Raw genomic sequence first — 22,926 nt, forward strand, 5'->3', positions numbered from 1 at the left:
AGCCAGCTGTGACCCTTTGTGTCAGTGCTGTGCTTCACCAGCTCTCCACTGCCAGTAAAAACAGAATCTCTGTCAAAAGATCCACGATTTTAAATGACTGCAGATAGGTGGGAGCAGGTGTTACTTCTCACTTTAGTCTTGCAGCAGCAGAGGTAGCTGAAGTGACCCAGCTGGGGGGGGGGGGGTTTAGGTGATTCTTGCCCTCAGCTGCTCATTCTCTCCCCAGGGAAGGTGTTAAAAAGTGCTTAAAAAAATTTATAAATGTATCAGTTCTCTGATCTCTCTCAACTGTATCAGGCAAATAACTGGGTGGAAGAGTGGCACATCAGCCACTGTGGTCAGACAGGGTGCCCAGAGAGGCTGTGGCTGCCTCGTGCCTGGAAATGTTCAAGGTGATGTTGGACAGGGCTTGGAGCAACCTGGTCCAGAGGAAGGTGTCCCTGCCCATGGCAGCAGGTTGGAAGTGGATGGTCTTTAAGGTCCCTTCCAACCCAAACCATTCAGTGACTCTAATCTGGATCAGCAGCAACAGGGATGGTACCTACAACCCAGCACCCAGCATGGACAGAGCTCCCTGCAGTCTCTCCCTCTGTGTATTTAGGAGAGACATGAAATTTCTCAGCTGGCCCAAGGCTGTGGTTTTCCTGGGAGCAGCAGAGGGACACAATCCTGATGCACAGCCCCAGGTGACCTCAGCAGAACCGTAAGCCACCAGAATCAAAGCAGGTCTCTGAAATGCTTTTTGAAAAAATGTAGCTGCTGTCACAGGTGCGAGACTTCACAAGTGAAGCCAAACCAGACCCAAAAAAAACCCTATCTGACAAAGCCAAACAGAGTAAAATTCAGACCTGACCAAGGAGGACCAGCACTTGTGACAGCAGAAGGACCCCGAGGGAGCGGTGCTGGCTGGGCTGGGTAGCTCCAGCTCCGTGTCACTAAAGCCTGTAAAATGACAAGCAACAGAGAGCAGCACTGGAAAAACTGGACTGCAAGAAACGTCAGCATTTCTGTGATAAGCAACAGTGTGAAAACAAGCCAAAGCACAATCATTATCACCTCCATGGAAGTGTAAAACAGTATTTCCAGGGTGTCTCTTAGGAAGGCCTGGAGTGTAAGTTTTCCCTATGAGAGAACAAAGCCCTGTTCCCTTGCTGCCAAACTATGCTTGCTTAGTATGTAACAATTTAACTTTTTTCTTTAAAGAAAAAAAATAGTGCCAAAATAAGCATATAGAGCTGTTTTACAAAAGAGACTTAGCAACTCCTTAAATAACTAGGAATAGAATTCAACATTTAATAAGACATTGACGTTTCTCAAGCAGTCAGACATGGAATAATGAGACTCAACAATGTGGAAAAATCCCATTAATACGTCTTTCAAGATATTTTGCTTTTCCAAGTAATTAATATAAAAAAACCTCCTAAAACCTGACCATGAACACAAAGCTATTGAACAAAACAGACATTTACTTTGATTATTTTCCTAGGTTGTATGAAAATACATCTAACATATTCATCTGAAAATTGTTTCCATGCTTGCTCATGTGATAAAAGAACAACAAATTCTGAAATTGGCTGTCATGTATCAGCTTTTTGCTGGAAAAGGAAAGACATTTTGCTACTTTGACAGGCAAGACACAAAGAACATCATTTAAGGCCACATAATATGCCACAGTTAGATGTTGTTTAGATTAATTTATAACAGAAAATCCTTCAAGTTGCTGAATGCTAAAAAGTATTAAGTTGCATCATGAGAAAGCTCAAGTCTTAAGGATTGTTTTACCTTGTATTTCAACAGTGGGAAAATGAAAACAATGTCACAACTTTTCTTTGTCTTCTTTTTAAAACAAAACTTTAGCCTGGTTTCCCAGGCTGCAGAGTAAGGTACAGAAGCCTTCATTACAATGCACCTAAACCCCCCTGTCCTGGTACAGAAACCAGAACTCTCCCAGATCACCACCTGAGTGCCTGAGCTGAGCTCACAGGGTTACATGGCCAGTACGTAGCAAGGGAGAATATGATCCACATTCCTTCTCAAGATCAGTCTACAGGACGTGCCCAGCAGAAGGAATGAATTTCTAGGAACTCACAAATGAAGTCCCGGTCTGCAGTCTCAGGGATGCAGAACTCCGTGGGCCCAGAGAGTGGAGCAGTAAAGAGCAGGGAGAGGTAGAAAGAAGCAGAAGGTCAAACAGCCCCTGGCTCAGATCTGTTTGTGTGGACATGAAGAGTCTCTCTGTCCCCACAGGCAGACACAAGGGGTAGCTGTCCTGCATCCTGCCGTGCTGAATGTGCTTGTGAGCCCCGCAGAGGGGGCAGGGAGCTGTGGGCTCCGTGCCCCATCCCAAACCCCCATGGGTGCTGTCACTGCAGCAGTGCCTGTCAGTAACTGAGACAGTGGCTTCTGGAAGTGGGGATCTGCCTCTTAGGAACTGGGGCATCACTGTTCCAGAGTGACAGAGCTGTTACACCTACACGTGAAGAGGAAAAAGCAACAAAACAACTAAAAATATTAACAAATTATAAAAGCAATGGAATGTAAAGGAAAAATTTTATAATAACTTATTTAAATGCATTCTTACAAAGCCTTCCTTACATGGTATAGTATTTAAAGAATGGTCCCAATGACATCAAATTCCTTCATTTTGTTTTAAAGCAATGAGGAAAGTATTTCTGCTTTACTACCTGACCTCGTTTTCCTTCCCTTGAAGCCCAATACTAGAGAAACATCCATAATATCATTTTTTGGTTTTGATTTTAGGCACAGGACTGTTCTTCAGTCCCATGGCAGAGCAAAAGTTTCCCTCAAAATCAATTAAGGAATCTTGAATTTTAACTTGAGTGCAAGGCTTGGCATACCATTTTAAAAAATGCAAACATGTAACACTTGCCCTGATTTTGAACTGTGCTATTTCTTCAAAATTATTAAAAAAAAATTAACCTTCCAACAGTGTTTATAAAAACTGATTCAAAAAAACAAAGCATTTTGGTCACAAAACAGAAACCAAAGTGTTCAGCATAGGGCAATGCAACATCTATAACCTCTTTCAATTAATATTTTCTAATAAAACCAAAATTTTTATGTGTTGGGAATAAATGAGGATTTTAGTAGTTCCAAAAACTAAATCAAATCCTGAAGAAATACCTTGGAAAAAACCCCATACACTTCCATGATACAGCAAGGCTTCATTCTCAAAAGGGCTACACACAGAGTTTCTGCACTATTAAGGGCAAACTAAGCTAGAACATACACAAATGGCTAAATGGACATGGAGGTGCACGTGCTCTTTAGGAGGGTGGGTCACAATGGCACAACGCAAAACGTGCTTGGAACGCTGCCGAATCACACGCCAAGGACGTGCACTGGGAACTAGACTGGCAAAGATGTTTTTCTTTACCGTTTTTTCCTAGTTCTAGGATTATTTCCATCAATGCTAAGCCTTGTATATTCATCTCACTGTTAGTGAGAGCCTAACGCTAACGGGAGTGAGGAATTCAAAACAACTTTGCTCACACAACAGTGGTGACAGGATAGTCGAGAGCAGAGCTCCTAAAAATGTAACAAAAAATTTCAGTCTGTCAAGTCAAGAAGCCTGTTTTATACAAACATTAGTTTTATACAAAAAGGAACAGTCAGGCTAAATTTCACATCAAAATTCTTATGTGCTTCTTCAAAAATCTATTTCACTTTTACTTAATTGTTTTGAATTTAGTTTTTGCACTTTAGTCAAGTTTCACTTTCTGTTTCATTCATGGGGGTGGTTTTCCTCCTTGTTGGGCATTTCTTGCATTATCATAAAGTTGAAATGCTTGGACTCCTAACATTCCAAAGAAAAGTTTGCCTCTGCATTTTACCTGACATTAAGGAAAAAAAAAAATCAAGTAATCTTTTCCAAATAATAGCTTTTGTAAGATTTATTTTTATTAAGACACAAAAATCCTATATTATTGGGCCTAGATTGCAAGACAATATCCCTTTAAGTCCAGACCTGTACAGCTCTGCAAGATCAAGTAACTTCTATTTTGCTGGGATGAAATACAGGAAAAAACAGTATAGAAAAAAATCTCTTACAAAGTAAGATTCCCCCTCTCTGGTACAGGGTGTGCCTTTCCCACCACGCACCATATTTCTTGGTGGAAGGATATTTATGATTATGATAGCTTAAGAATCATTTTTGAAGAGCACAAACCAATTGTTGTGTGTGTGGCTGTAGCGAGAGACGCACCTGGGTCGTGACTGGCATTCAAGCACTTGCTCAAAAACACACAAGGCAAGCAAATCTCATTGGGACCACAGACCAAGCCATTTCTTACTCAAAAGGACTTGAGAACTAACAACTTCTTTCAAGGATATACTATTTTAAACATCTGTTGGTTGACAAATACTATCTCAACAAGACTATGTTTAAGCCTACCTGGTTTGATTTTAACCTACCTCCAACCTGCAAGTATTTTGGAGGGAACATTTTACATTCGTAACAATTCAAGTGTAACTGTAATGCTGAGTAATAAGCTTGGTTTGTCCTGAAGTTTGCTGAACTATGCAGTTCGTTATCAGTGCAGAAGCAGCAGAAGACTGCTGTGGTTGGCTCAGTGGATTTATAAAAACAAAACAAAAAAATCCCCCCCCATTGTAACCTTTACAGAATATATGTAAAATTGTGTCCTTCCCTGGTCATATTCACAACTTATCTACAAGATAGTGTTAGCAGTAGAAACTGCAGTCCATGACTATTTGCATTCAGCTCTCATCCATCTGTTCCTCTTTCTCCTAGGCTTGAACTTGTTCAGTTTTTTGCGGGGTTTCTCAGTCTTCTGAGTTTCAACAGAATCCACCCCGAGAACATGTTCAGAGCAGCATAACTGTCCATTCAACATGGAATTTAGTACTGTCCTGTCTTGGTGCTCCTTGCAGAAAGAGTTTGGGCAGAAGTGGCAGAAAGAAACAGAAGGTTTGCCACAAACATCACAGTGGTGCCAAGGACACTCCCACTTCCCTGCAATCGAAACCAAAGAGCCATTAGCGGGGAGTAAAACACGGCATCGTCTCTTAAAGAAGTTTTGTGTTGTAGCAGCTGAACACAGGCACAACTTTCCTGACAAAGCAAATGACAGCAACTACCGGGGCGATCTCAACACTCAAAATGCTACATCATGCTTATGAAGCTCAGCTGGCAGCTGCAAGGAGCGGACTTGACACAACCTCATTTAAACACAGCAGTCAGCTCCAGCTAGAAGAAATGACTCAGGCTTCACTCAATAGCATTTTACAGAACTTGCAGGCTGGTAGAGCATCCAAACATCCGGTCAGCTGCTGCCTACCTTACAGCAGTCCCCTGACTGTTGCCAGTTTTGCTCAGGGATGACTGGTGTGCTTCACTTACAGCTGCTGTTTCACCCCAGCATACTTTACCAGTCCTTGTTTTACTTGTTTCTGGGACAACAGGCTTTGCCTGCTTCCCTTGTTCATATCCCATGTGATATGGCTGACTGGGACTCGGTAACTCCTGTGATATCTGGAACCGCAACCTGATGTCTGCTGCTCTTACATTTCCCTACTTGCCTTGTTTCAGAAGCTGCTGCTGTTCTTCTGGTTTGAACTCAAAGGGCTTCATGCATTTCTTAGATAAAATCAACTTTCCTGTGGCAGGCCCACGGTGCTCCTACCAGGCGATGTACTCAATTACCTACATTTGTAAAACAAATGCCTCATTTTGCCAGAGAGGCAGGAGGAGGCCATCATTTTGTCTTCAAATCCAAGAGGAGCTGCTCCTACACGATGCAAAAACAAAGTTCCTGCCATACAAACCCAATGTTTTCAAGATGACAATCCTGACAAGGTTTCAGTGCAATAATTGAGGTACCTGCACAAGTTAGTTATACAAGTGTAAGACATGGGCTGACTCACCAAAAGGACGTTTCACCAAACCAAGACAGGAGAGATGATAAGCTTTAGTACAAGATTTCCTGTCACACAATACCAGCTGGCCTCCATCACCACAACGGAAACAATCATCTTCAGATTCTTTCTTCCCTTCATTTTTCATTCTGCGTCTCCGTGTTCTCTTTTTGGTCTTTTTGCCTTTTTCTTCTGAGGCATTAGTGGAAGAATTCTAAAAGAGTAAGATGTAAATCTGTAAATGCCAGTTTTGCAGAGGAAAAACATTACACAACCTAGCCAAGCTGTTGGCACACCTGCCAGACCATGCGCACAACCAAAAACTTGACTCGGGGCAGACCTGCCCAGTGCCCCACTGTACTCATCTGTGTTGACAAAAAAACTCACTGACCCTTGTGAAAAGTCATCTTCTCCCTACAGGACCTTTCTACTGCAAAACCCCCTTCATTTTCTCGTCACTGACAAAATTTCCAGTCTAATCTACCTGTGGCTAATTATGTACTTGCACCACCAATCACTTCAATATCCATTTTTCTCTTCCAGTTGTCAATAGCCATGCTGGAATTACTAAAAGCTGCCTCCATTTCTCTTTGAGGTACAGACAGCAGAACTTCAGGAACTGTAGGTAATGATGGAAAGAATATACCAACCTTATCCCTATTTCAATCTGACATTCTGCTGCTTGCACTTTAACTCTCCTTCACCAAATCATAGTAAAATTTTGGATGATTTTTCCACATCCCTACCACCATTCCCTTACTCTCACCCCAGCAATCACTATCTACTTTCTTTAAAATTAGCCCATTCTATCTACCAATGCAGACAGCCCCATTAAACTAAACTGTAACATTTAATTTCTTCATGGCTGGCTGTGTAAATGTTCACAAGCTTATGTGAAACCTCATTTAAGTCCATCTCTTAACAAAAACCAGCTGTGTGGGTTCTGAAGATTCCCAGTCCACCATCTGAAGTGGCTGGTACTTGTGCCTTCCCTCACACTCCTATGCCAGCCCTTCAGGAAGCTCCATCAACTTCTGCTGGATACAGGCTTCAAACTAACCTGACAGGGAATCCTACAGATTGTTTCTTGATATAGTTTGGTAACATTTTTTCCTCATTTGAAACTCACATTTTTTATTCTTCAACTCATTGTTTTTTTTAGTGAATCTTAACAAAATAATCATACTTTAAGGTTTAGATGGGGAAATATAAACTAGAATGTCAGAATAATCTCACTGACTACAGTTAGGCAATTCTCAGTCAGTTTGAAGCTTCTACAACCCTTCCCCCGACAAGACTGTCAAAATCTCTTGATGTATTACTTGCCTTTGGTCTGTCCCCAAGAAATCCACTGCAGTTTGGGGCACCACATTTGCAGACTGTTTTTTCATTGCCCAGACAGTCAAGGTTGTAATTAAAAGTCAGCTCCGTCCCTGAGCGTGAAAAGGACAAGGTAACAAATTCTATCAAAGTTATTACAATCAAATACAGTTTTTGCTGTCTGCTGTTTTGGGATTTGCTTGCTTCCCTCTCTTTACTGCTTGTAAGCACTAACAATGATTAACCAGATGCCCATATAACACGATGTCTTATGCAATTACATTTTAAAATAAATTCGTTTGATTTCACAAAACTGCGCTTGTGTCTGACCTACACACATATCTATCCACCCATCCAGCTAAATACAGCTATAGATAGGTATGTATGTGTGTGACCATGTGTGCACACAAACCAGAACACAGACACTTTTAAACAGCCTCCTACATCCACTCCTTAAGCTTATTATGTTCATGGAAAAGATGCATTTGAGAGCTCCAAAACAAAAACTTACTAAGGATACTTGCCCTAGAAGCAAGCAACAAAAAGCAGAAGACTCACAATTAAGAATCATTAAAGTATAAGGCAGATCACAAAGCATCTCCTCTGTGGGATGAGTTCTCTACAAAAATATTTGCACTGAATCAGTTAAATGATGACTGTCCCACTCATAACTGCACAAAAGGTTTAACTTAGGGAATGAAACCAAAGCCAAGCCGAGCTGATGTACCTGCAGGAATGTCACACACAGCAAAGAGCCCGACACGAGTGTCTCCATTCACTGTCCACTTTAGAGTTTCACAATTTGGTTGGCAGCTGTGATTCATAAACCGAGAATAGTTTCCTTTGGGGCCAGCATCAATAATACGGTCCTGGAGAACAAACCAGCAACAGGATGAATGCTTTTCCTCTCCCCTCTCACGAAACAAAAAAAAAGAAAAATCATCCATAACTGATTTCAGTAGTTGCATTCGGAACTGACATGGTGCTGCTATCCAGAGCACAGAAGCCAACTGCTGGTACATGTTGTATTGGAAACTGTAGTGTCCCACATGGCCTGGAATGTGACACTCCCAAACCAATACTCGTGCTCTAGCTCACATTTTCCTAGCACCCATCACAGCCACATGGCAGGATAAGTGCTCTTGTGAGCATTGTGGTGGGCATGTTAAGGAACCCCCTCCCCCAGGAAGCCTCAAAACTTAGACTCAGTCCCTTTACCATTTACTTTGCATTCACAAAGCTGTGAGGCATCTACAAGTACTGCGCTTTGTGGCATTTACCAAGTCACTGCATGATTACTTCCACAGATTACTAGTTTCTCACCAGATTTCTTTCCTCAAATCAGCCTAGTTTACAAAAACAAGCTCTTGGTAAGCTAAAAACATCCCATCCCTACACACAATTGCTTTTTCATTTCTATCTCCACCAAATACACCAAACATTAACAAAATAAAATGAAGTCTTGAAATTGCCGGAACTGTGTTTCTTTGCAGACCTGCTTGAGAAGGCTCTGCTTATTTATGAAGTATTATTATGGTTTCCTTCTAGCTCATTTTCATAATGCACATGTACAAGTATCATGCCTGTGTGCACATATTTCACTGCATGGGCAGCTCAGCCTCATAATGGCATTGGCGCTTTTGGCAAAATAGACCCACAATGAGCGTTTATTAATTACAGTAAGAGTCAAATACATGTTCAGTTCAGATATTTAACACACTGACATTGTATGTCAATCTAGTAGAGGGCTGAGAAACTTTTAAAGTGTTCAGAGAAACGTGGTTTCATCACCCTGTGGGGTAACTCCTGTGCAGGAACTCCTCAGTTACAGGACTAATGAAAACAGCAGGTGTGGAAATGCAGAGCAAGAGTCTTGGGAAAAGTAATGGTGGTTGGGACTGAAAAAGATGCAGGACTGGCAGCCAGCTCTTGTTTATCTCCTAACTAGCTGTCTGGGGACTGAAGTAATATAACATAGATATAATGTATAACTCCTGCTGTCCAGGTTCTTCACTTTCTCCCCCTCCTGAGGAAGAAAATACTCAGAGGTGTGCACAGAACCACAGGTGCTGAATTATTTTGGTGTGTTAATTAATGTGCTGCAACAATTTGCTGCAAATCAATTTGTGGAGGGCTGGCTGGCTACTAACACAGAGTGCTTTCAGAAAAGAGTTTCTACAAAAGCACAAGCCTAGTTTTGTTATAAACAAAGCAAGGGACAGATGGCTGCAAAAAATATTAAATGCCCTATATAGGACACAGCCTCACAATTCTATCCCACATTCTCTCAAGTGAGAATTTTATTTTCTGCTGTTGAAATTTTAGTAGAAGTATTGCTAACAGCAATTCCTTCCACTGTATCACTACTATTCCCCCAAACTTCACACTTCATTTTAAGACTAGGCAGGTAAGTACTTTGTACTTACAGGTACAGGTAAGCACTGTACTTTATCAAGCAGCCTATAGACCTTAATATGTAATTTATTACATAACACAGAACTAAGGAGATTCACTATGTACATACAGAATGGAGAGAGCAGGCAAAGAAAATGCAACGCTGTGAATATATGAAACTGTGGTATGTCAAAAGTAGCAGAGTGCCCTACCAAGGTGATCAACAGAAAAAGAGGTCAAAGTAAGGTTGTAAGTAAATAATGGCAAAAACCATCAAATACCCTACCTTATCAATAGTAAGCATATAGAAGTGGGTGATGTCATTTTCATGTGCATATTTGATTCTTGCCATACATTCCTCTTCATCAATCAGCTCTCCCACATACTCATTGACAAACTCCCCCTGAAAGGCACCAAGCATCACTAGTGAAGTATATCCCAAACCCACAAACAGCATTGCAGGTCACCGATTCTCTGCTGGGTAAGAACAATTCCTACCTTTTTGATATCCCTCTTGGCAACCAGACCCCACCCTTTGCCGTCAGTTTTGATGATCTTTGTCTCAGGGTACTGACGCTTCGTAAAGCACTGGTTCTGGCACCGCTCTCCCGCCGGACAAACTTGTGGGTGGCACTCGTACATCAGCATCCGATTGAGGCACTCGGAATCGAAGCCACAAGGGTTTTCATCCGTGGGTTTGCAGTTGCACTTGGGAATCTCAGATATATCAGCAGTGTATATCTGCACTTTACCACAAGGTTTATTCACCTGAAAAATACATTAAAATAGTTCAAATATGACTTTAGAACCGTTATTTTTATTGTAAGAGTTACAGTTACATAGTGGTTGCTAATTTGCTTTTGCACCACTAGATGTTTCCAAAGCAAAATTTTACCATCTCATGACTGGGAAAGCACAGTTACCATCATTACAACCTGACCCCATCTCACTGCTCAGCTCAAACCTTCGAGTACCCAGTGTCATTTCCTCAAACTTTACCTTAATATGTTTGTATGGTGGAGGTTTACGTTCACTCTCCTGGGTTTCTTTGGCTTCTCGCTGTAGCTTTATTTCTCGAAATCGAGCTTCAGCTTCTTGCAAAGCTGAAAAAGATTGCAGCATTAAGAGAAATGCCAGAAAGAGGATTACTCCCCCCAAACTGACTTGCTCATTCCCATGTGTGTTAAAACAAAGCATTGTCTACTTCTTAGTCCCACCATTCAATTTTCTTGCAAACAATGCTTCTAGAGTGTTAATGCTCTTAACAGATGTATAAATTCTACTCTTTTAGTCTCCCAGTCTGAGTGAGTCTACTCTCTCAGTCTTTCTTTATAGCTTTCCAGAAAATAAAAATCATCAGATATAATTTCAGTCAGATCCCAGTCTTTTACAAGACATGAAAATAATGTTCTCATGCAAAGATAGTAATAGTGACTGCTGCCCAGGACACCACAAATTTTTTAATTCAGTATTGTAAAACAGATGTTCAAAACCCAAGGCTATGTGTGAAGAAAGCAAAGCATGCATATCCTAGGATTATTTTTGTTTACTTTTAGCTATGTACCATTTTTGAAGACTTTTCCAATTCCTTTGATCCCTTGGTATCTACTCCCTCTGTCTCCCTCCATGTAAGGGAACACCCGTGCTTGGTGCGTCCAATAGTAATCCTTAGAACCAAAGAAAAACACAGGAAATTCTCCGATTTCATGCTTCATTTTCTGGATATTTGGGGGAACGTTTTTCGGATGGCAAACTTCTGCAGGCCACCATCTAGCACAGAAGTACAAATAAAAAAATACAGCATTTTAGTCAGGCTCTTTCTGCAAGAGACAGTTTAACAACATCACTTGAAACAGCAGTAACTGATTATTATTTCCAATATCCAAGAGGATTTAAAATCCTTTTCTCCCCTCTCTCAGTAGAGAGTGAGAGAAGACTAGAAAAGGAAAGCCTGACACTCAGATCAGTGGGACTTCACCTGCCTGCAAGGTAAGCACACACACAGGACTTCCTGTGTCTGGGTGGCAAAACCGTCATCTTTACAAGGCCTGCAATTACTGTAATTGTCTAAGATCAAGAGAAGGTTGATAACACCCATTAATGTTACAAGGATAACCCCCAGTTACCTCTATCTCACTCAAATCTCATCCAAGTGTTAAACACCAACAACCTGAGTGACTGATGTCCCAGCCTGCAAGGGAGTAATTTAGCCAATTACCAGTTAGACCAATTTATTGGCAGGGATCTCTGAAACCAACAGGGGTTGATAGCTCATACACTGAAGGCAGAAGTCAGAAGACTCAAGGAGTCCTGTATGGGTAATGCCTTGGCCAAGAGCAACAGCAAAGCTGCAAGTCTTTGAACCTGAAGCTTGCAGGGAGGTGAGGTCCTTAGTTCAGAGAGCAGTGAGAAATCAGTGTGCAGCAGGACTGGCCTACAGGAGCAATCAGTTGTATGATCCTTAGTTAAACATGCCAGTACTGTAAAACAACACAAATTCCTTCATCAGACCTGTAATTTCCCAGTTTAACCCAAATAATATCCTGGAAATGGAGCTTCTTGCCCGCCCTGCAGTCGTTGCAGTACCAGCTCCCATCTGGCATTTCGATGTTTAAGCAGTCAGGGTGAAAGGCTGCCGGGCACGACTCGCAGCACAGCAAACTTCCGCCTGCAGAGAGGCAAAAAAAGGAAAAAAGAAAAGGTTGGGAAACATCAAGATCAAAATAAAAGTTTTGCATTCCAGACAGGTTTGAAATGATACACATGTGGTAGGTTCAGTTAGAAAATAAATGGTTAAAATATGCTGACCCTCAGCAACAAATACACACATCACTTAGTTGGGTACAGCAGCCAAAAGGTCCTGACTAATTTATATGCCTGGCAGACTCAGGTTAGTAACACATGCAAAATAACAAGCAAGCTGGTGATAAAAACGCCAGAATAATGCACAAATTATAATTACTTTGCTGTACTTTAATGACTACAATATGTTCAACATAGTTTTAATATATATTAACATTTCTATGTAGGAAAAATTTAAACCACAACAGATACTTGTAGGATTTTGGGGTTTTTTTCCCCCTCAGGGGGAGAAGGAACAAGGTTGTTAGTTTGTTCCACGAATTATCAAGTGGAACGTTGGCTGCAGCTTAAAAGCTGCTATGCTGCATATTAATTTGTTAACAAATCAGGTAGAGTTTCACTGCTACAAGTTTAATCAACACTACGCATTTTGTGGTTCTCAGTAAGGAACAGATTCATTGTACAGGATAAAATGAAACACCCTTAATTAGTGGCAATCCCGGCAACAACTAATACTGACTCAATTTTCTGTCTGCTGCTAAACTAAGAGCAAATCTTCAAATATTTACGGTGCAATATTACATATTAGCAATAAAGAAACACAAAAAGCTTTAGTACATTGAACACAGGGGAAAGAACACAGAAATACTCATTAGGTATCTCTTGTAAAGAATTAAATCAGGCTTCTGGTTGTTGGATAAAGCCCAAGTAAAACTAATTATTTCTGGAAAAAAAAGGGTATTTAAAGCCCTGAAGCAGCATAAACCAATCTGACATCACAGCAAAACCTAACAAAGCCTAACTTCATATGCACAGTTCTAACGATTTGCTATAAACAGATTAGAAAAACAACACTTAAACTGAAGAATAAAATGAAAGAAAAAAAAAGTTTTGATGCTGCATTTCTGGAGGAGTTCCCCACCCGTTTACCTTTGGAACACACAAAGCACCAGCTGACATTGACATGGGCATGGTGGCTCTTCCCCTTCATGGCAGTGAAGTGGTTGGTGCACACGATGCTGTTGGAGGCGATGACGGCGCATCCCGCGGCAATGCAAACGTCCCCGGCGTGGTACGCGACGGGGCAGCGCACGCAGCGCATCATCTTCCCTGGCAAAGCACAACACTCACGGGTTACCTTGGGACAAAACTGACTTGCAGTGAAGCACAATGCTGCCGTGTTACTTTGGGACAAAACTGACTGGTTATTTCAGCAAAAAGGATGGTAGTGCTCAGACACCCTATATGCACGCACAAAACTCCAGCCATTATGTTTTCAACGCTTGCAACAATACTGAATTAATAAAGGTTTTTAGAGAACCCTACACCCAATTTAAAGCACTCTAAGACTTTAATTATGAACACCAGGGTAGACCAGCTCTTCCTTAGTCATGTAATTCTGCCTGCAAATGTTGCCCAAAGCTAAAAACCTGCACAGAATCAAGTGTCTCCACTTTCATTGAGCCTTGCTAAAGTGTTTGTACATTCTCAGGTCCTGCCCTCACTGCTTGGCCTCTCTCCTCATCCTCTATGCATTCTAGATCTCATTCTCTCTTGAGAAGAAAACATGGCTAACTATGGATAACTGAAAGCTAGTTAGAAAGAGAACACAAACAAGGTAAATAATAAAGCTGACTAAAAATTATTCTATTAGTACTTTTTTAAGAATTCTGAATCAATCGCTAGTCCATTTATGCCTAACAAAACTGCAGCTAGCAGCTCTCAAATGGACACATTCCTTACCTTAGCATACCATAAATAAAATTAATTCATCAGTCACAAAAACGTAAAATCAAACTACCTTTTGAAATTCGTGGATGTGAGGGGTTACTAACATGACAACTGAGGCAGCTGTGGAGTGGACACCGAAACCCCCTGTTCTCGAACACAGTGAGATGAAATTTTTTCACACAAGCTTCGTGGTAGAATTTTCCGCAGTGAGACACAACACAGCGTTTCACATCTGCCTTTCTCTCCTTACACACAAAACAGGTGTGCACACCTGGTGGCAAAAGAATAAACAGAATGTAACTCATTTTTCATCCAAACACATGACTTTAAAACACTTCTCTCGTGCCTTTATGTTATGCATGAGGGAGTTGCTTTTGTTGTGTGCAGGAGGCTTTTTCAGCAGATCAAATTGCATTACTTGATGTTGCAGATATTCCTATCGTAACAACTTGGTACAGCAACTATTTACTTTAGCTCTTTAGTATTAAATACTGATCTGCTCAGATACAAATAAAGTTACAAAGCAAACCCATTTGCAGTTGAAGTATACACAACAACACCCAAAGCCGCACCAATCTGATTTTACGTTCTTATTTATAAGTCTCAGTACGCCAGGACAACTATGAAATTTTAAAATTTTTTTAAACCAATGAAATAGGATGATGGGTTGTCTGTGGTCCTGTGAAATTTCAAGCAGGACCACAAACCAAAGACAAGCATCCTCTAATCTTTTTTCTGGACTAGTTGGAACAGCTTTATTTTGAAGCAGCAGTTCCAACAAGGTTTACTGCATGTACTGAAATGAGCTTATGAGCCAGAACACAAATCTTATGTAAAGTTTTGAGATTAAGAACTTCTAAGCAGTTATTACAGGATTAAAAGCAAATGAAATTAATAGCAATAAGGTAGTCTTTTAACAGGAAAAGCAAAAGATTGATATAGACACACAAAGGACTGAAAAAGAACTTAAAACGTTTCACTCGCCGCTCTTTTTCTAGGATTTCTTAAGTCTTTGTGAGAGACTTTAAATCTCATCTGTAATTGTAATCAGAGAGCAAATAATCTGTAGTTATTAAGGCAATGGAATTCTGATTAAATTAGCCACGTTGCAAGAGAGTTCTCACTGAAAATAGGGTGAACTTTGTAAAACATGGCACACTTAGTGGTACTCTATGAACTCCCACCCTGTCAGGTCCAAAAGGACAAATAAGGGTTCTCAGAGGATACATACTCTGCCCAGGAGGATGTCCTAGAGCAATGGATGGGAAAACTATAACTTTTTTTATTTTTAATTAATAGAAAGGGACAAACTTGCCTGATGTACATTCACTACAAATGAATTTTCCTGCTGGTCTTCCAGAGAGCCCAAGGCAGCTTACATGAAAAGCTCGATAGCAAAGTCCTTCACACAGTAGGAGATCACCTGTTTTTTCACACAGCTTTTACAACACAAAGGCATTGAATGTTAAAGAAAAGTTCATATGTGGAAAAAAACTGTTTTCTTTATTCCTTTTCATACACTGCTCCTCAAAATATCTTTTCCCACTGTTGAAATCAAATTTAACGAGTGAAAGATAATTTTACAAGCATCGTCACATGCCCTGGCTTCAAGTTGAAACAGGTAACAGAATCATTAAACCACTACAAATATCCCTCCCAGACCATGGTTCAGGAGTAAATACAACCTGACAGAAAAAAAGGAATAGAAAAAAAGCTTTAAGAAATATTCCCTCAGCACACTGATGCATCTAAGTAGGGTTAAAAAGCATCCTTCCTTTCCTTTTCCTTGGCAAAAGGAAATCAGTTCAGTTGGCACAATGATACCTCTGTGTCTGATTAGTTAGCAGTGATACATGCATAACTAAAGATGAACCGAACAACAGTGTGGCAGAATTTAAGGACTACCCAACATTTATAGATAGATACAACTTCATCCTCACTATGTACAAAAAATGGAAATGTAACTGCTTGCCCAGTCTCATGGAAACAAATTTGATCTGTCTACTTGGATTGTGCTATCATTTCATAGCCTAAGAGCCCTTCTAGAACAGTTTGAGAAAGGCTTTTGCTTTCAGTTGCTTCCCACCCGCACATCACAGCAGAGCAGTGCTGCTATCTCTGCTGCACACAGAGCACAAACCCCACTGGGCTGGACTTCTTCCTCTGAGCTAACAGAGAAACCAGCATCTCTTCTGCATCAGCTAACCAGTCACCTGGCAACACTCATGTGCTTCTTCTGAGGTACAAATTATGCTTATCTTACAGACCTGGAAACTCAAGCAGAAAGGCTAAGTCACTTACTGGAGGTCAAGAAAAATAATAATTAGGCATTAAGAATTCCATTTACTGCCATGGCAACCTCATCACAAACAGACATCTCAGACTCCCATGATAAACCTGTTTCTGGCCTAATATTGTCATTTTCATATTTAATAAGACCTTTTCTAGGAAAGCTCGGGAAACAGCCCAGCTAACGTCTCTCACCTGACACACATATTCTTTTTTTGTTCCTGCTCCTCGCTCAGATTTTTTGGATGATATAGACACTTCAGTCTGAGTCTCATCAGCACTTTCATAGGGGGACTCTGAGCGTTCATCTCCTTGGCCATCGGAGATCTGAAGATTAAACACAGGTGTTAGAGAAAGCAGCCACAGATGGTCAGTTTTGCACAGAGTAATAACTGATGGAAGCAAACACACTGCAATTCAGACTAGCAGATTTAGGCACGCTCTTCTGGTTTTGTTTCCCCCACCTTCAAAGGAACACCTTGATTAAAACCAGAATATGCATTTGTGGAAGACTCACAAAAAGGACTATACAACAATCCCCCTCACCAGCAACTCAGTAGCAGCCAAAACAGAACACCAAAACTTTGTAACATGGCATTTTATTTATACTCAGTTCTGTAATACAGTTAGCAAGAAGTGCCTAGCCATAACACAGGGGTATCTTCAAATCCCTTGATTAAAGTTTGAGCATGTGGTTTATGAGAATGCAACAGTCAATTTTTAAAAAAAAACTTGGTAAACTCCAAGTTGCATATAAGTCTCTGACCCAAGTATTCTCCAAGAAAGTGTGAACAGCATATAGAAGAGAAGAAGAAAAGAACAAGCAGCTCTCAATATGTTTAAGGAACATTACCACCAACAATAAACTCAAAATACTAGAGAAGATAGCCCTCCCTGCTATGGATATATCTTATATAACAGACCTAGATGTAATAAATATGGGGTGTTTTTAAAAATAGTTGTAATTTACTTTAAAAAAACCCCATCCTTAGTAACATATTTAAAAGAAAATACAGGGTGGTTTTCAGTTCAGTAGAATTGAAGGAGGTAATGGACAACCAAGTCATTTGTCTCATCTCACATTACACCAGAAGATGCAGAATTTCATGCTGTTGCCCCCAGATGGTACTCAGTGAGTTGTGCCTAAGTATATTCTCCAGGAGAACACCACAATTTGGAATTGCAAAAGGACGCCATCACTTCTCTTCAAGCTCATTCTAATGGTTATTCACGCATACCATCAAAAGTGCTGCCTCCTGTCCCTTTTGGGTTGTCTAACTGCAACTCACAGGTGATGATGCTTTCTCCAGGCATTTCAGCTATATTAAAAGTCCCTTGGAAGCAGACATTTTCCTCCTGTGGAAGCAGGCTGCAATTAAGCCCGTTTCAATCCTTTTTGTTCCGCCCTCTAATTTTCTCCCTAGGGGACTTTTTCCAGTATCTAGAGCATTTTAGTGGGGTTTCTCTAAACCTTTTCTGTGTTTTAAAAAGGCTGTTGAAAAATCAAGCATGAGAACTGGAGGCAATAACCCATAAAAGTCTTGTAAGTACCATATCCAAAGCAACCCAACATGATGCTATTCTTCTCCACTTCTGCTCTGCTGTGCAAGAATCCCCCCAAGTCTCTTCAATACAGCACTGAAACTCACTCTAAATTGCTGTGCTATTTAAGAGATCATTTTGCCAATAGCCATTTGTCAGGATACAGACACCACTTTATATGAAGAATTTATTCTCTGTTTTCAGACACAGAATCTCATATTTATCTACAGTAAACCACCTTTTTCTAAAATTGGCCCAGCTACATGCTGGAGACAGACACATGCAAACCCCCTATCAACCAATCCATGTAATGTACAAATTTATTAGAGATGATTTATTTTGAAATCAGAAAGAAAAATGTAAGACCAAACCAGGTCTAGACTTAGTCTTCATAAAATCCCTTTAGAAACATTGGTTTTGAGTGATTAATTCTCACTGCTGCTGCCAGCTAACTTGCATTCCTCCATTTAACATTTGCTTTCCTTGATCACATCTAAAAATATTTTATAAATTGGATCAGACTGACAGCTGCTGGTTGGTTGGTGGGTTTTTTTTCCCACATTACTTGCAAGGGTATAAATTCATCTCCTCAGTGCAAATAAATACTATTAAAGCGATTCATACCTCCAGTTCACCTATGAATATTTCTACAGCTGGAGTGACTTGGGGATTCTGCCCGACCATTTCATAAGTGGTTAAAAGAAACTGCACGTAAAGTCATTGCTTTGTTCAGGCACCAGGAAATCTCTGTACCCTGGAAGGAGCTGTGAAATAGTAAACTGCAAATGTGACCTGAGTGCAAGGCCAGGAGCAGCCAGTTCTTGATGGGAAGGGGCAGATAAAGGAAGGCAGCGTGGGAGCACAGCAAAAACACAAAACCAGTTTCCCTTATGGTTTAAGTAAACTTACACACATGCTCATTTCTGTTTAAACTATTCCCACAGAAACATTAATTAGTGTAAGCAGTGCACTGCTCTAACATTTTTAGTACCTCATTATATTCCTGTTTGAACTAGCCAGAATTAGTCATGGTTAGAAAAGAAAAAAGGAAAAATAAGCTGGAAGGTCTTAGATCTGTATTTCTTTCCTACTTAAAAACACAGCAGAACAAAACAAAGCAACGCAAAACAAGCAGTCTTGCTATAACCCGACACTAGGTTTCCCACCTTTTCCCCACACCACAAAACACCTAAACCCCGAGAAAACCCATTTGTGCAGCACCCCTTGAGTTAATGCAGTGTTCCCAGCAGCAAAAGCCATAGAGCCTTGCCCTTGAGGAAGGTGCTCCTCTTCCCCCAACACACTGCTTTTGAAGACAGAGCAGAGAAATAGAACATATTCAGTGATAAATATATTCAGTCAAGAGAGTAAGTCAAAGTCATGCTTTCCAAGATTTTCCTTGGTTTATACACTCCATTCAAACGAAGGATGCAGACCTCTGTATGGAAACAGAACCCTATTGGCAGAAGGCAGTTTTTCAGAACCCCCTAGATATGGGTGACAAAATCCCAGCCATTTGTGAACCTCAGGCTGACATCAATTTTCCTACAGAAGAGAGATTTTACCGCCCCAGAACTAATGCACAGCCCTTTATTTAAATTAAATGGTTACTGAGCCAAAAAAATGAGCAGGGCTGGCAAGAATCAAACCCGAGATCACAAATGCAACCACAAAAGCCAAATACTATCAGCCCATTCAAGATAAAACTTGGCAATTTACACCCACCTATGCATTAATGCCAGGTTTCAAGCACAAATACCAATACACAGAGCATGAACAAAATACCCTCAGCTCATCAACTGAATGGCTACCAGGCTGAGAATATCTTTCAAAATCTCTCCTTTACAGCTGTCAGGAGCCTCACACATGTTACAAATCAAATGCTCTATTAACCACCAGTTTTGTAACACACAGACAAAACCAGATACCTGCTTATGGCTCTCTCAGCTCCTAAGAGTCACTACATTCACAGGCAGCTCAGCAATACACTCCTGTGGCCTGGTGCAGGCTGCAGAATGCACCTCCTCGTCCCTGCCACCATGACCAAAGGTTTAACCATCATCTCCAACAGCCATAATCCATGCACTGCTCACACACACTTCACTCCCATCCCAGATTTCACAGTTCAGGGCCCTAATAAGTGGGAAGGCTAACAGATTCCCTGTTGTACGAAAGGGAAGCATTTCTTTTGGATAATTCAATTTAATCCTTATTTTCATCTTGCAGAAGGTGAAGTCTCTACCAGACATCTCTGGGGAAAGCTCCCTCTATGAAGAGAGCTGGAATTCAACACTCAGCTCCTGAAGTTATCCCAGAATAGCCAATGGAAATATCAGGGAAGTAAAAGAGCATCTGTTCCTTGAGGCCTACGGAGAAGAGGCCGAGACAACACTTCATCCAATGCTTCTTCGAGAGGACTTAGAACCTAAGAGAGGTACAGCATGAGGTAGTTGGGAAAACTCTATTTGTACCCCAAGCAAGCTGTAGCAGCACTAACAGGTTCTGATTCATCCAGGGGACACTGAGTTTTGCAAATAAAATACGTGTAGATTGAAACAGTCACTACATAAAGATGATTTAGAAGATCGCTAGAAATCAGTTCATGCTGATGTGACACAGCCACCTCTGCAATGAGACATAACACTTCTGTGGGTGGTTAACACAACTTCCCACAGTGGAAGGTCTAACAGGTCACATACCAGAGCCCAAATCACAGCCTTCAATACAAATGTGGACAGGTTTTGGGGGGCTTGTTACTTTACTTGTTGAGTTACAAATATAAATCTTTCCCTTGTAATCATGCCAGAACTTGTCTTGTCCTTATTTTTGTAATATAATCCTCCTAGCAAAGTAAAGTGTATATAATTAACTCTTCTGACATTCAGGCCAAGGTTCAAAGTAATCAACATTTAGATTAGTGGCAAAATGTATTAATTGGCAAATTGTAGCTATTTTATTCTGCTTTACATTTGGAGTAATTTCTTATTTCTCATAAAGGCAAAAGACTGTTTTAAAGAGTGTAAATTTAGGGGAAAAAAGCCAAGGCTGTTCACTTCAGATTTTTAGCAAGTGCCAAGTTTCTGCACTGAAATTGTACCTGAACTCTTATCATCATCTCCACCTCTCGTTAGCAATTACTGCTGCTGTGACATGGAAGACACCCTTCCCCTGCTGAACCAAGATCACTGCAAGCACCATCAGCCTCCCCATACTGCACATCAGTCACGCTTTCCTTCCTACTTCCTTCAATTACTGAATGTCAACATTATCTTGTGAGGACTTGCCTGTAGAGGCTTTCACACTTCACTGCCTGAACGCTGAGCAAGGGTGGTATATCAGAAATCGAATGCAGTTCTTTCTACTGGAAACTATGCACCTGCATACACAAGTGAGAAAAAGGGAGGAAAACAGCCTAAAAACCAATTCATGCTCTTCATGTGGGGTGGGCCAGAACTTACTTCAGGGATTATTGAGGTTCCAAATACCATTACCACTCACAGAAGTGACCAATTTCCCATCAGGCTCCTAAGGCAATCCTTCCTTTCCCACATGTCTCAGTCATTATTCACTACTTACACATGTAAGACTCAAAAGGGAACATGTAGGGACACATTACTGCATTTTCCAAGTTCCCCATAGCTTTATTATTGAAAAAATACTTCACTACCAAGTCAAACTGGGACAAAATTTTGGCATCTCTGTGAACTCTTTGTGTTTAGCATTGTATTTTTACCCTTGAAAAGACAGAAACTGTAGCAACGGGTAATTAAAGAATTGGGTTTACTCATCTCAAGATATTTTGAGCATACATTTTATACTACTACTGTATTTTTGAAACAGTTACTCAGGCCCACAACAGTACAAGGATCAGCATATAAAGACTTCAAATCCCCCAAAGTATTTTTAATTTTCTTTTGAACTATATGCTAAAATTCTCTGTTCACAATAACCAAAAGAAGTGCTTAAGGGATTCTCTTAGACAAACATCAATTTATTTTTAGAATGACTATATAACAATGCTTATAAAAGCCATTTTCAGCATTAATTCCTAACTGAATGAACATGCTTTGCATACTGCAATATTTGATGTATAAAGCCAGATTACATCAGCAAGCCCTGATGAACACTGGGTAATTGTTTAATTGCTAAATATAAGGATGAGATTTACTTTTTTTCCTGCTTCCTGGACTACTTTTACCTGTTATGTGCAAAAGGGATCTATACGAGCATACAGATGCAAGGACTGTTGGTGGAGTAACGGAGTTTCCTTGGCATGATTATATTGAGTAAATAAGTGTTTGGTTTTCACAGAGCATGCTGAGCAGGCTTAGAGGAAGAAATGTGTGCAACTCTATACAATAATTATAATAAGAAAACACACTAGAGGATTGAAAGGAATTAAACTGAGTCAGCTATGTGCATTTTTTGAGTTTATATGTTTATATTTTTAATTTTGTCTTTTGTCTGAAGCACTCTAAAATGATTAAAGGGGGGTGGGCAGGAAGTCAATTTGACAGCAGGTTCTGTACACAGATTTTGTATACAAAATCAATTCTCAATGTTTTTCCTCCTGCAAGACTTCCTGCAGCTGCAACATGAGTCCTGCAGCTGCAACACTGAGTCTGAGTTAACTGCACAGCTCAATGCACCACCAATTAAAGCGTTCTAAGGTGAAAGGATAACACTAACACAGGGGAACATTTCTCACAGTACATTTTAACACTGAATCCAAATCTACTACGATTTTTTAAGATTTTTACAACCAGGTACCTGATTCCAGTCACAGCCACACACCTTGGCAGAAATGTGAGGCAGTTCTTCAGTCCCTCTGCTGTTTTACAAAAAGAGTTAAATGCGAGCTGGTACGTACACTCAGCTTGCATATTTCTAGAACCACATGGGTGAACTTTGCAAATGGTATTGCTACTTCCACATCTGGGTGGCTGAAAT

The 22,926-nt window shown here is 40.5% G+C and overlaps 1 protein-coding gene and 1 non-coding gene across 9 annotated transcripts in view; both read right to left on the reverse strand.

Annotated features, from left to right (window-relative positions):
* Nucleotides 1–1,269: 1,269 nt before the first annotated feature.
* NSD2 (nuclear receptor binding SET domain protein 2) overlaps nucleotides 1,270–22,926 on the reverse strand; it is a 99,668-nt gene continuing 78,011 nt past the window's right edge. For 7 of the 8 annotated variants that reach the window (XM_042053199.1, XM_042053204.1, XM_042053198.1 and 4 more), the window contains 13 exons: nucleotides 16,630–16,761; nucleotides 15,461–15,584; nucleotides 14,216–14,416; nucleotides 13,345–13,524; nucleotides 12,124–12,280; nucleotides 11,177–11,382; nucleotides 10,612–10,715; nucleotides 10,111–10,380; nucleotides 9,899–10,015; nucleotides 7,946–8,087; nucleotides 7,225–7,331; nucleotides 5,908–6,112; nucleotides 1,270–4,996 (listed from right to left, as the gene is read on the reverse strand). In XM_042053199.1, the coding sequence (XP_041909133.1) occupies nucleotides 4,731–4,996; nucleotides 5,908–6,112; nucleotides 7,225–7,331; nucleotides 7,946–8,087; nucleotides 9,899–10,015; nucleotides 10,111–10,380; nucleotides 10,612–10,715; nucleotides 11,177–11,382; nucleotides 12,124–12,280; nucleotides 13,345–13,524; nucleotides 14,216–14,416; nucleotides 15,461–15,584; nucleotides 16,630–16,761 (2,211 nt within the window). In that variant the 3' untranslated portion in view covers nucleotides 1,270–4,730. Of the gene's footprint in view, nucleotides 4,997–5,907; nucleotides 6,113–7,224; nucleotides 7,332–7,945; nucleotides 8,088–9,898; nucleotides 10,016–10,110; nucleotides 10,381–10,611; nucleotides 10,716–11,176; nucleotides 11,383–12,123; nucleotides 12,281–13,344; nucleotides 14,417–15,460; nucleotides 15,585–16,629; nucleotides 16,762–22,926 lie in introns of those variants that run through there. The other variant, XM_042053202.1, reaches the window with a different exon arrangement.
* LOC121676860 lies at nucleotides 8,240–8,370 on the reverse strand. The gene has a single exon (XR_006020633.1).

Source organism: Corvus kubaryi, unplaced genomic scaffold, assembly GCF_017639235.1.
Source record: "Corvus kubaryi isolate FWS band 111438036 unplaced genomic scaffold, C.kubaryi_AGA036_p1.0 split1-131, whole genome shotgun sequence".
Classification (NCBI taxonomy): domain Eukaryota; kingdom Metazoa; phylum Chordata; class Aves; order Passeriformes; family Corvidae; genus Corvus; species Corvus kubaryi.